This window comes from Saccoglossus kowalevskii, chromosome 9, assembly GCF_978046115.1.
Source record: "Saccoglossus kowalevskii chromosome 9, keSacKowa6.1, whole genome shotgun sequence".
NCBI lineage: Eukaryota > Metazoa > Hemichordata > Enteropneusta > Harrimaniidae > Saccoglossus > Saccoglossus kowalevskii.
The window spans coordinates 7,287,604-7,300,264 of NC_140649.1; the positions used below are offsets into that span (position 1 = coordinate 7,287,604).

The 12,661-nt window shown below is 33.9% G+C and overlaps 1 protein-coding gene across 3 annotated transcripts in view; it reads right to left on the bottom strand.

The window, feature by feature from the left end:
* Nucleotides 1–312: 312 nt before the first annotated feature.
* LOC100373193 (uncharacterized) overlaps nt 313–12,661 on the bottom strand; it is a 49,047-nt gene continuing 36,698 nt past the window's right edge. For 2 of the 3 annotated variants that reach the window (XM_085503115.1, XM_085503114.1), the window contains exons 14-20: nt 12,074–12,238; nt 10,629–10,803; nt 8,889–9,151; nt 8,302–8,484; nt 7,695–7,773; nt 1,478–1,583; nt 313–725 (exon numbers count right to left, since the gene is read on the bottom strand). In XM_085503115.1, coding sequence (XP_085359241.1) covers nt 635–725; nt 1,478–1,583; nt 7,695–7,773; nt 8,302–8,484; nt 8,889–9,151; nt 10,629–10,803; nt 12,074–12,238 — 1,062 coding nt within the window. In that variant the 3' untranslated portion in view covers nt 313–634. Of the gene's footprint in view, nt 726–1,477; nt 1,584–6,638; nt 6,652–7,694; nt 7,774–8,301; nt 8,485–8,888; nt 9,152–10,628; nt 10,804–12,073; nt 12,239–12,661 lie in introns of those variants that run through there. The other variant, XM_085503116.1, reaches the window with a different exon arrangement.

Sequence of the window (12,661 nt, forward strand, 5' to 3'; positions counted from 1 at the left end):
TTAAATATAAGTGCGTTGGGAAATAGCATAATTATATTGCGCGAGTGAAAGACGCTGGTAAGACAGTGTCACAACGCGTTCTATTTACTTCCAACGGTCAGCGCCTCTGATTGCGTTTATTTTGTATTTTTATTTTCGAAATGTATCACTGCCTGCGTTTTTTTTTTTTGTTATGTCTCACAACTGAACGTCCAAGCTGACCTTGTTTTGGCTGTAATAGCGTATTGAAATTTATATTACCATTGTATGTAGGTGTTTGGTATAAACACTGCATAGTATAAACAATTACAACAAGAAGCATCTACACAAGCATTCAGTAAAACCTGAATTAAGTATTTTTTCTTAATATGCCAAAAAACAAAACAATGTACACATTGCATTTGGCAGACAGACAGACAGCAACATGCAACTTCAAAGCTGACAAAATATACTTTTAAAATGAGGAACATTGCACAAAGTAACAACGGTTACATTTACAGAATCAAGATATTGAATTTTAGTAATGAAAGAAATACAGCGTACAATAATATGAACACTAAACTAGTAGTTGAGTCAACTACTGTAATATATAAAAAATTTCATAGCAGTACTCCATATATAGCAACTATATCAAAATCATGAGCTTGTCAGTGGTTCATTTTCTCTTCCACAAGGTAACCACGGCATCCTTTCTATTGCCGTTTGCTGCAGTGTAGGAAAAATCTACACTCTCCAGGTACCCAAGCCTACAATGAAACAACAAACAATTATTAAGTATAGCGCCCTCAGTCTATTTCTTTTTCTATGTCTGTAGCCAAGTAAAGAATATCATTGGTACAACGTTCAACCCACCATTTCAACAGATTTCACATAGCGACATGTGCTTACCATAGATTGCTCTATACATTATTACCCTAGTCAAGGGTTCAAAAAATTACTACAAGAATATTGAGAAAAATTTTAAAATTTTATTGTTCATTTCAGCATTCATTCACCTAAAGAATTGTTCAATTAGAAGTGTGCTGATTATAATTAATCGCATGAGTAGCTGAGTTGTTTCAAGTTTAACAGTCACGCTTATGGTCAGCATCTTGATTTAGAAACAGCATAGCTACGAGGCGAGATTAACAACTTATACTCTGAAAATCTATCCCAACCAAATCCCTCATAGAGTAGGCGGTTAGATTTACTGAATATCGATACGAAAATCATGGTCGAACTGATTTTTGATGAGTTGAATGTAAAATATAGGAAAAAAGGTATATTTGCTAAATTTTATTTGTCAAAAATCAGTGAAAATGAATTTCATGTCCATGGGGTTTCCCTTAAACTTCTCTACCATTCATAAATTAGACCTACATATTGTTTTCCAGATGTGTAGCCAATGAGAAACTATCAAATGTCCATTTGACCCAAAAGTAACAAATAAATTCTAGAAAAATACAAAAAAAGTGTAAAGAAATTATTATGCATGTTCTGATGTAAAAGTACCACATACCTGTGACCAATGATAGACTGCACTTTGTCCTTGTTCCAGCCAGTACTGGAAACTATGGCAACCACACCAGTAGGCAAGGTGATTTCCCATAAACGTACCAGCCAGGCTAAAAACATAATCAATAAGTGAATATTGTGCCTAGAATCAATATTTTAGTTAGCAATAGTGGAAAAGGCCCAAGCGTATAATTAATTTGTAATTTTAATTTACAGGACATGTAACCATAGCAATGTATACAGTTTTGGGAACTGAAGTTATAGATGATGTGAATAATAAAAAATGATTTTTCCCACTGAGTTATTGACAAAACAAGAGGTTTTGCTCATCTTTACTTTGCATCAGTTGGAAAACTACTTTTTTTCTTTTGCAATTCTGCATACCCGTGAAGTGCCCTACATATAGAATGGGGAATTGTTAGTTTTCTGTTTCAGACATTATTTTGTTGCTCCAAATTAAGCTGTAATGCATGTATGCAACTAGCATTACTGGTATTTAAGGTTGAAGCCAACTCATAAATGCAAGAAGAGTGACATTTTCAGTATTGTAGTAAGACAACACATGGCACTGCCTCTGATATGTGTTTTTATCATCTTTCAGTATCTAAATGCATAATTTAATTGAGTGCACACACTATGTGCCATCTTTTTTTCATACATCCAAATATCCTGAAAATACCTATGTTGCAATAGTTACATGTTTAGCAGAGTCATTAGAATCTTCTAATTGTTAACTAATTGTATATATGCGTTTTCTACCATATTAGCCCATTATTATGCCCATTTCAATTGTAACAAAATATGACAAGCACTAGGCCATAATACAAATTGCTACAAGTTTACTGCGCAACAATTTGACAATGTCATGCTGATATTTCCACCAGGAAGAGATAATTTGACGTTGACCATGATGCACCTCTGAATTAAAGAAACTGGTACACCCTGACTTAAAGTAGCCAATTTATACATGTTTATTAAGCTTCAATTGACTCCCTAGTCTGATTAGAATCATTCCAGTATGACTTGACTGCTTAGACTGGTTGAATTTATCCCAGTATCACTTGACTACTTAGACTGGTTGAAATTATTCCAGTATCACTTGACTGCTTAAATTACCATGACTCCCTAGGAATTTATCTCAGTGACACTTGACCCTGTCCCTCTCCCACAGACAGATCAAAATTATCGTAATTGCAACTCAAAACTCAATTTGGGAGTTGGGTCAAGGTCAACAAACAAGAAGCTCTCTGATTGGTCTGACGCGGTTAGGTGTAGTTAACCAATCAAGCACAATCTTCACATTGAATTTTGGTGTATTCAAACCTGGTGAACATTTCATTTGAGATACTCCTCAGGATGCAGTAACGAGTGGCAGTTGTCATAACAACAACCAAAACATATTCAAGTATGTGACATAATACACCAGCTGGTTATAGGATTCAATCGATAAAGCACATGCATATATGATTAAAATAATTCCTGAAAATTACCTACCGTTATTTGTTACTACATCAAGCGTTAGTTAATTATTAGAGGAATTGTTAAATCTAGAGTTTAGACATGTTTAATTCTATTCAGTCCTGACTGCCTGACATGTATAATTACAAATGGTGAAAAAGAAGTCAGAATATAATTTAATATTTAATTTTGTAAAGTGCAATTGTAATAAAAAAAGTTTCTAACACATTGAATACTAAAATAAAGAACAGAGATCATAGTAGTATAACAAAAAAATGTTACAATAATGAAATATGAATAAAAATAAACCAGAAAAATGATGAAAATGGGGAAACAGTGTCATATGGCTTTTTGTTGAAGAAGACTCAATCCAAACATGCAATCTGTTCTTGTTTTCGAGTTTGTAACTTTTGTTGTCTTTCCCACATTTTTTCTGTTTTTTTTTTTTTTTCATATTTCAGATAATAATGAAACTCAAACCCATATTTATGAATGGTAGAAACCCAGATACAGACATAGGGTCAACCATTTCATAGCAAGGGTTGTGATTGCTACCTATTCTGGAATGTTGCATTTCCCTACTCTCTTTAATGCTAAATTTATGGGTGCCTCACTGCCTTGCTAACTTCATTTTAAAATGGCGTTTTAGACTTGCAGGGAAGAAAGATTGGACTTCTTCTGTGCAATGATCAGTCTGTCTTCCTGACTCAATGTAGAAAGTGATTGAATACACACCCCATGTTGACATCACCACCCTGCAACTCCACTTGGTTCACCCATCCTCTGATGAGTGAAATTTCAAAAGCCAGAAATTGTATAAAAAGTGTTCACAAGAAAACAAATAAAATGCAAAACTACAAAACAGGTTAAGCTGTAGCTCATTTTTGCAGCAATTATTTAATAGAAGTCGGTCAAATACTAATGGGGATTTATGCAAACGTTTTGCATAGTTAATTAACTAATTTGCATATTTGTTTCCTGCATATTATACCAAGAACAGATCTGCAACAGTTGGTTGCACTTTGTGGTGATTTGGGTAAATATAATCAATCTATTTTTAAACTTGCGAAGTGGAATGCATGATGTTTTGTAAACAGAAGTATATATTCTATTACCAGTACAAAGGAAACATACATGTACACCACATAAGAAAATCAATTTTAATACGATGCTCAAACTCTCTACAATCATAATGTTTCAGTGCTGTGGCTCACTTATTTTAAATTCTTTGCAGAAGGTTTGTGGAGTGCTTATTGTATGATTGCTGTGAATAGAAAGACAATTGCTGTATTTGCTAATATGAGATTAGTGGAACGCTTGTTCAATGCTTAAGGTATGAATAAATGAAAGGAAATTCGTTAGCATATGTTCAGTGACTCAAAAAAGAAAAGAAAGAAATTAGAAAACAGAAAATTGATGGATACAGCTTGAAGTTGGAAGATGGGTAATTTTATTGATGGGGCACAGGCACATATGGAACTACCTAATTAGCAAACTAGCTAATTGATTTGCAAAAGTTTTGGCACGTACGCTTTGAACAAATGGTTTGAACCGTATCATCTGAGCGGAGGAAGGGGAACATGCGTAAATAAACTAAATAAATGCATAATATGAGATTATTAAGAGAATTCCTCAAAGTATGCACGAGTACAGCTGGAGTATCGACCGACGTCGATGCATGGCGTACTGTCGGAGTGCATACTTTGAGGTATTCTCATAATAACCTTATTATTATATATCTTCCTTCCAAGGATAACCCATGGGAATGCCGAAATCCAAAAAGTTTAGAACAGAATCAGCAAACTTCCTTGTGTTACGATGACAGATGTATAATAATGTGATGTATTAATGTTTGCAATTAATTTAGTAATTGACCTAATAAACTATTTATTTAAAATGAAAAGAATTTGTATGCCAAATTGTTGTTAAAATACATAATAGTGAGTTTCATAAACGAGTGCTCCCTGTGGAAATGGAACACATCCACTACCACATGGCATTTTTGAAAGAAGATATTCATTAATTGTCATCCATTTATATCATTTTGAATTCGTCCAACCAAATCAAGATATTAATTTACCGTAGTTGTCTGAGTATAATCCCCCCCCCCAGGGAAAACGGCCAATTGCAAAAAATGGGGGGGGGGGGCTTATAAACGGATAAAAGTTGAAACTTCTCCAGAGTGATAATTTATGCTAATTTAATCATAAACAAATTGTCGTGTGTTTCTTCATTAACCAAATTAACTTGAGGATTGGCCGTTATGCCCCGGGGGTCACCAATCACTCTTGGGTGGAACAGTATTCAACCCTGGGTTTCACGTGAATATTGGTCTGCATGTTTCGAGGTAATGAAAGTATAATCTAAACGAAGTTTCAAACAAGCAGCCTCTCGGGTGAGATAGCTCCGCTGTTAGCAATGCACATTTCAATTAAAGAACAGAAGATATCATTAGAAAATGAACAATATGTATAGTATCAAAACAATCAGACTTGCGGTTTTCACAAGAAGTGGAAAATATCACTTTTTACCAAAAATTACAAAAATATTCATCAAAATTAGAGAATTGAAGATATCATCATGAAATGAACAAATCTAAGAGAGGTCTACCCAAGGTACATATACGCCAAGTATCAAAGCATTCAGGCTTGTAGTTTTCAAGAAGAAGTCGAAAAAGTAAAACATTGACACAGACGGCGATGGACAATCACTCACATGATAAGCTCCGCTCGACAAAGTCGACAGCGGAGCTAATAAAAACTAACACAACTCCATTACGTAGCAGCAAATGATCACAGTTGCGCAATCCGTTCATGCTGCGTTTTACAATTGTTGATTATTACTCTGTAGTGAATATAATAACGTACAAAAAATAAATTCGTTAAATTGTTAAATCGTAAGCAAATGATTCCAATTGCATATAAACGCTTGATGCCAACGTGTAGCTCATTTAAATATGTTAATGTTATTGAACGCAACACAGAAGAGATTTTCCAGAGTTGTAGTATGATCTTTTGGCTTGGGTTTTGATGGGAAAGTGTCATGATTTTCTTTTCAAATCGCTTATAATCGGATAAATGACTTGTTGTAAAATGCTGTAAATTTGTAGGGCGCTTATACTCAGACAACTATGGTATGTAAAAACCACATTTGTCAGTATCTCATGTATGAAAAAATGCAACTTTAGAAAATTTTCAGAGAAAAACTTTGTACAATATAATATCCAATTATTATTTTCCCTGCATTTCTGCTAGAGAACACCAAATTTGTTGTTGTGCAGACCCTATACTGAGAAGTGCAATTTTAATGTGAATAGTATTGAGACATAATAGAAATAATTCAAATATACTAAATAAATAAATATTTCTAAGTAAAAACGCTTTAAATGTACATGTACATGATTTTTGTACTGGGTTTTTTTTAAATTTTCAAGTAAGCTTAAAAACATGCAGGCAACCATTGTTTGTGATTATATACGAACAATGGCTGTGATTGATCTTTTATATCATTCAGAATTGAGAGTGTCCTGATCAGGTTCCAAATGTAATCTTTCTCCAAAGTGAAGTTCAATGTGTGTAAATTATTCTACTAAACAGTCGCACTGTTTTTATGCTTACTGTCAAAATATTCATAGTCTGTGTTTAAAGCTAACTAATTTATTAAGGTTTAGACTTGCAGGGAAGAAATGAACGAACGAGTGTACGTACGTTATTTAAGTCTCTGTGGAGGTAAATCAGAAGAAGTAAGAATGTAATGATTACCCGAGTTACGTGATAAAACACAAATGTGATTGTAAAAACTGCAAACTCAGCCCATTCCCGCAGCCCATTATTTGAGAAAAAAAAAAAAAAACACCTGGATTTTCCTGGTAGTAGAATAGTTTTCATAAATCTTACATTAAACTGCTGCACATGGTCAGTTAGTTAAAATATACGATCAGAAAGACAACAAAAAATAACTTTGATATCACTGACTTTAAACTTTCTGTCAAACTGGAAAATCTGAGTGAACAGTTTTTACAAACACCGTGATATAAGAGAGTGACACAGAAATAATAAGTGTCATTTGCTGAGACTGATGTTGTTAGACAAATAACAGAACGAAAGAAATTTATAATAGAATTTTGTTATTCTTTTCGCATAAGTTAACACAAGTAATCTTCATAAATTAGTTTTCAAATTTATTTGTCTACCAGCAATTTCGACACTGAGTGATGACACAAGAGGGCACTGTTCACAAGGCTGAACTGGAGTGGCAACTTCATAGAACCGCAAAATGTATTTGAGAGATTATGCACACAAATCAAAAAACAATTTTGTTAATTAATTAAGGGAAGCATGATGAAAAGAGTAATAAAATCTGAATTATATATATTACATATATATATCAACATACTGGGCATGAAGATTGATATGACACTTAAGAATTGGCATTGGCATTGGCTACTGGTATAATTTATAAATATTTCTTGATGAGTTGGGAACTTAAATTTATTGGTTTATGCAAAAGTTTCAAATTTCTCATGTTTTCTCAGAAATTAGAAATTTTCTATACACACTATATATACATTAATATTCTGAGTTTTTCATTGAATAAATCTATTTGTATTACCTGACTCTTAAAATATGAACAATTATAAATAATAAATAAATAATATCAGAAAAATTTGTTAACTTGATCATACAATCATCGCCACTCCAGAATGAGCCAAAAATGGATATTTCAAACACTCAAAAAAACAAGGGGGGGGGGGCAGTACTCACCTTTTACGTTAGATACCCTGTCTATCATGTCTTGGATGGTGAGATCAAATCCATGCAATTCATTGGGAATCCAAGTCATCTGAAATTGAAATATGATTATTCACACAAGAGGAAGTGGTTACATGCATACAGTGGAATGTTGACAGAAAGGTCACTTTAAATCAAGTCAAATAGATATATGGTTGGAGTGGAATTTAAATTTAATTGTAAATATATGGTTTGCAGTCTATCCTAGCACATATATGAACCAAACAGTTATTAAATTAGATAATTAATATGCATGATTTCAACCCTAAACTAATCAGGTCTGGAGTACCTATACACCTAGTTTCACTGGAATCTGTTGAATGGCTCTTGAGATATTTTTGAAAAGGCTAAAAATTAGATAACTATTATGTTAATTAAATAATTAATATTCATCGATTTCAACCCAAAACTAATCAGGTCTGTGCATTATCATATATAAGAATATAATCAATATAATTAACTTTGAATTTTCTGTTTTCAAAGTCTTCTTTGCTAAATGCAATTCTACAGCCAGGCTATGCAAGTCAGATGGGTCGGATGGTTGGATAGGCAACTGTACGAAGAGAAAAACGTACAATACCTGTTTAAATGTGATTTTCTGTCTCTCGATATCATCAGGTATTTTGATATTTCGGTTTTCAACAGTTTTACACTTATTACTTTCATGACTTCCGGTTGGTAGGACCTTGTAGGTCAATGAACCAGACTTTTGTAACTTCTTTCCAGCGTCAATGTATCTAGCCCCAAAATCGACTGCCAGGACCTACGTCAAAATGTTTAGAAAATGATTAAATACTGTATGGGGAACAATACATCAGGGGAACATTATCTGTATATCTAGTGTGTACAGTCAATGTCTCATGATCTTCTGCCATCTTTAATACAGGCGAGAGCAGCTCCCTCCATGCTCACAAATCTCACAAGCAAGTGGTTGTAAGAATACAAATATATACAAATAAGTACAAATGGAGATTCTTATTACAACTGGAAATGGAAATGAAGATTTCACGAATACAAATGGAGGTTACTGTATACAGTATATGAATATACATAGTCGTTTTACGAATATAAACATGTCATTTATAAATATAATTTTAAATATTTGCACATAAATATTTTTAATGAATATTGCAACACTCGGCGAAAAGAGAATGTAAACACACATACTTGGTCAAACATCTTGGTCAGTTCAAATGCCAGTCTGCCGGGGCCGCTTCCGAAATGAACTACACTTTTATTGTTGATGTTGTATTTCCACACAATAGTCTTACAGATGTCATACAGCTGGGTCAAATAATTGCCGTCTTTGATACCAAACTGCAACTCCATGATGTCGCTCAAACAAGTTTCATCGTCTTCGTAATATTGTGCATTGGATGTAGGATGGTAACACTTCTCAATGTTTTGGCTGTGCACGGATGGAGTGCGTTCTGCAGAGGTAAGTAAGTCATGAAACAGTTTTTGTAGTGAATAAAAAGGATAGTGAATAACGGATAGTTTTATGTCCGCTCAACTATGTAAAAACTTTATTAACTCGTTAACCCAAAAAGAAATGTCACATTATCTTTACGGTATTAATAAATAATTCTATTCTATTCTATTCTAATAATAAGTCATTGTGAATGACATAGTTCCCGTTGTGTTTTTAGTGACTTTGTCAAACAATGAAAAGCATAGTAATGTTTAAATATTGTGATAGTATTTAGCATATTAACTACAAATGTGCATGAAACAGGTATAAAAACTAATGGGTCAAGGCATGCAGAAACTGTTAATGACATGTCCAAATGTTGACTTTTGGGACAATTAATGGCTGTCAGTTGAATGTCAACAAAATAAAACAAAGCGATATTCACATGTATCATAACTTGTAATATACAAACTTCAAAAAAAATAATTAATCGGTCCATGCATGCACAAAAATTGACCGTCAAAAGTCTGCAATAATGTTCATATGCTTAGTAGACGTGCACGAGAAATGATACAGACAAACAGCAACTGTTTGGAAGTCAAAATTGCTTAAAACTTGGCCAAAGGCTACTCAAAACAAATGGATGTGAATATCACAATTTCATTGAAATCCAAAAAATAGTTAAAAACAAAATTTAACCCATTCTGTAAAATCATCTCAGATGGGCAGAATACGAATAACAAAAACAAAATGGCCACCAGTCGGCTATTTTGAATTGAATCATGCAAAATAATGAAGTGCATCAGTAACCCACTATGACTGATGTCAATGCCAAGTTTGAATGAAACCAGTCAAGACATGTTCGAGAAACTATTGATGACTTGTCCAAATGTTTTTTGGAACAAAAATGGCCGCCTGTCGGTCAAAGATCAACCAAATCAAATACAAGTCAATGTGCACATGTCTCCCATTATGACTTGTCTTTGCACAAGCTTTGAAGTAAATCTGTCAAGGTGTCAGGAGAAATGTTGACGGACACACGAACGGAACCCAAAACACAAGTTCCCGCTTCGGACCACGTCCAACAGGGACTAACAAAATTGGAACCAGTCGGCCATTTTAAATCAGAAACTATGTGTTAATTGTTTTTTTGATTTTAGCTTCAAAATAGATGCTGTTAACCATCTTCAATTATGTGTGAATTTTCAACCTAATCAATGCAGACATGTCAAAGATAAGGTTCTAGAAAAATTCATTTAAAAAAAATGGCCACCAGGCAGCCATTGTGAATCCAAGCTGCAAAACAATGTGATAGACATGCACAAAAGCCCTATAATCTATCTCCAAGGTATGTATCAAAGTTGAATACAATTTACCCATATAAACACCAACAAAGATCTGGTTCCTGAATGACAGAAATGCTTAATTTTGATAAATTTTAGCACAAAATGGATTGGCTTCAAAGACAGCAAAGTAATATGGCCGTCTGTACTCACCAGCTACTCCCTGTCCGAGTACAAATACAGGTGTATTGATGAGACGCAGTGGCAATGGGTCGTCTACATTAACAGACTTGGCTAAACGGAATCCAAGATGTTGGTAGAAGTGCCTTCGAAATGAGAATCTGGCATACCTGGAGGTCGCACCCCCTGTAGAAACCCAGGATCCTCCCTATAGAAAAAATTGTATAGGATTCTAGTTAAATGCGATGAAATAAATAAATAAAAAACCTTGTATGGATCCATTTATTCATTAACACACAAAACCATATTTTCAAAGAATGATTGGAGATTGATTTTAGTGACAAATGCATGAATTAATTTAACAGAATCCCAAGACTCATCAAACTCTCTGTGAGAATATACTTAATTCTAACTTAGCGACATCTTGAATTAGCAAAATCGGTGGAACATATACTGTGGAATACTTTAATTTCGCTAGAATTAATTTTCGCTAAAAAGGCTTTTTGGGCGTTTTGTATGGAATTTATTTTCACTGATTTTTAATGAGTTTAATGTGAAATATAGGAAAAAAAGTATATTCGCTGGATTTTACTTTCACGGAATCATTCCTTCAGCGAAAATAAATTCCAAGCAAAAATAAAGTGTTCTACAGTATATGGAGATGCTATAAAAAAATTCACCTTGTTCAGACCCCTAGAAGTATGAAAAATAGACTACTTGCAGGTTTCCCTAAACCCAGTATTGTTTTCAAACTTTATTGCACTTGTTACATACATGCTACATACAAAATTTCTGAATAATGCGATTAAAAAGAAGCCAGAGAGATACAAGCAATTACCATGGAATTTCAGTCGGTAATGCACTTCTGCAGTGTGTTGAAAAACATGCAATCGTCTATATTAAGAAATTTCTGCCATTAGGGCCTAGCATTTTGATTGATTAATGACAGACTTGATCTGTTAGGTCAGAGGATGTTCTTCCAGATCAAATCTGGCATAAAAACATCATAGTGGAAATTTTCAGAGGTCGTCTTTCTGAGGCATGTCCACCCTTTACTTTCCTCGATTTTATATGTTTAGGCACCTAGTAAATATGGTATGTACTACAAAAGAATTAGAAGATGAGGCTATGCAATTCTCGTAACCATGTTCAGCTATATTGGATGAATATCTCATGAGAAGTGAACTCTTGCACTTCTCAAATACACAAGAATTATCCGAATTCAGTGTGCATCAACGTATTTATAAAAAATATTTACAGAATGCAGTAGACGCTTAGAAAGGTTCGTATGCGTAAAAAACAGAAATGAGTGAGCTTATCGATGCATTTGAAAATGCAAAACACACCTATAACATGCTTTCCAAATAAGCAAAGACTATCAAAACGATCTGAGATGATAATTTCTTTCACAATTCTAGAAATGTAGGTAATGTCTTGTGAATTAATTAGTGATCATCTCGCAAATAGTGAAACATTACCTGCATCATTGTGTGGTTGCCGTCGAAACAAGGTGACGAGAAATCGTCATATAGAAAGTGCGTCTTGTTGCCAGGAAACCCATTAAAGTCATCTGCGACCCATTCCCACACGTTACCGAATACGTCATGAAAACCTTTTTCAGTTGGTGGATACATGTTGACAGGCTGAGGAATGAAAAAAAAAAAATCATGGAAAAGTTAATACAAAATTCATGATGTGCATGGGGCAATGTACGGCTTCAGCTCTACTGAGTCTATCTCTTGATCGCTGATCCATTTGGGAGTAGAGATGCTAGGAAGTGCTCCCATGTCAAGTAAATTCACTATTCTTTGATTTACTGAACAACATACAACCATAAAACATTTTACTTTATATAATTAACATATGCAGATTAATTGCAAAGTAGCTGACAGTACTAGTAGTTGATTAGTATGCAAGGTCAGTAATCAATATATATATAGATTAATTATTAAGTACCGTAGTATTAGACGTCAAACTACACAAACTATATGCATGTATCAAGTTTTTTACCCAGTTGAGCAAACAGTTTTCAGGATAATAAACATATTTCACATAGTGTACGTATT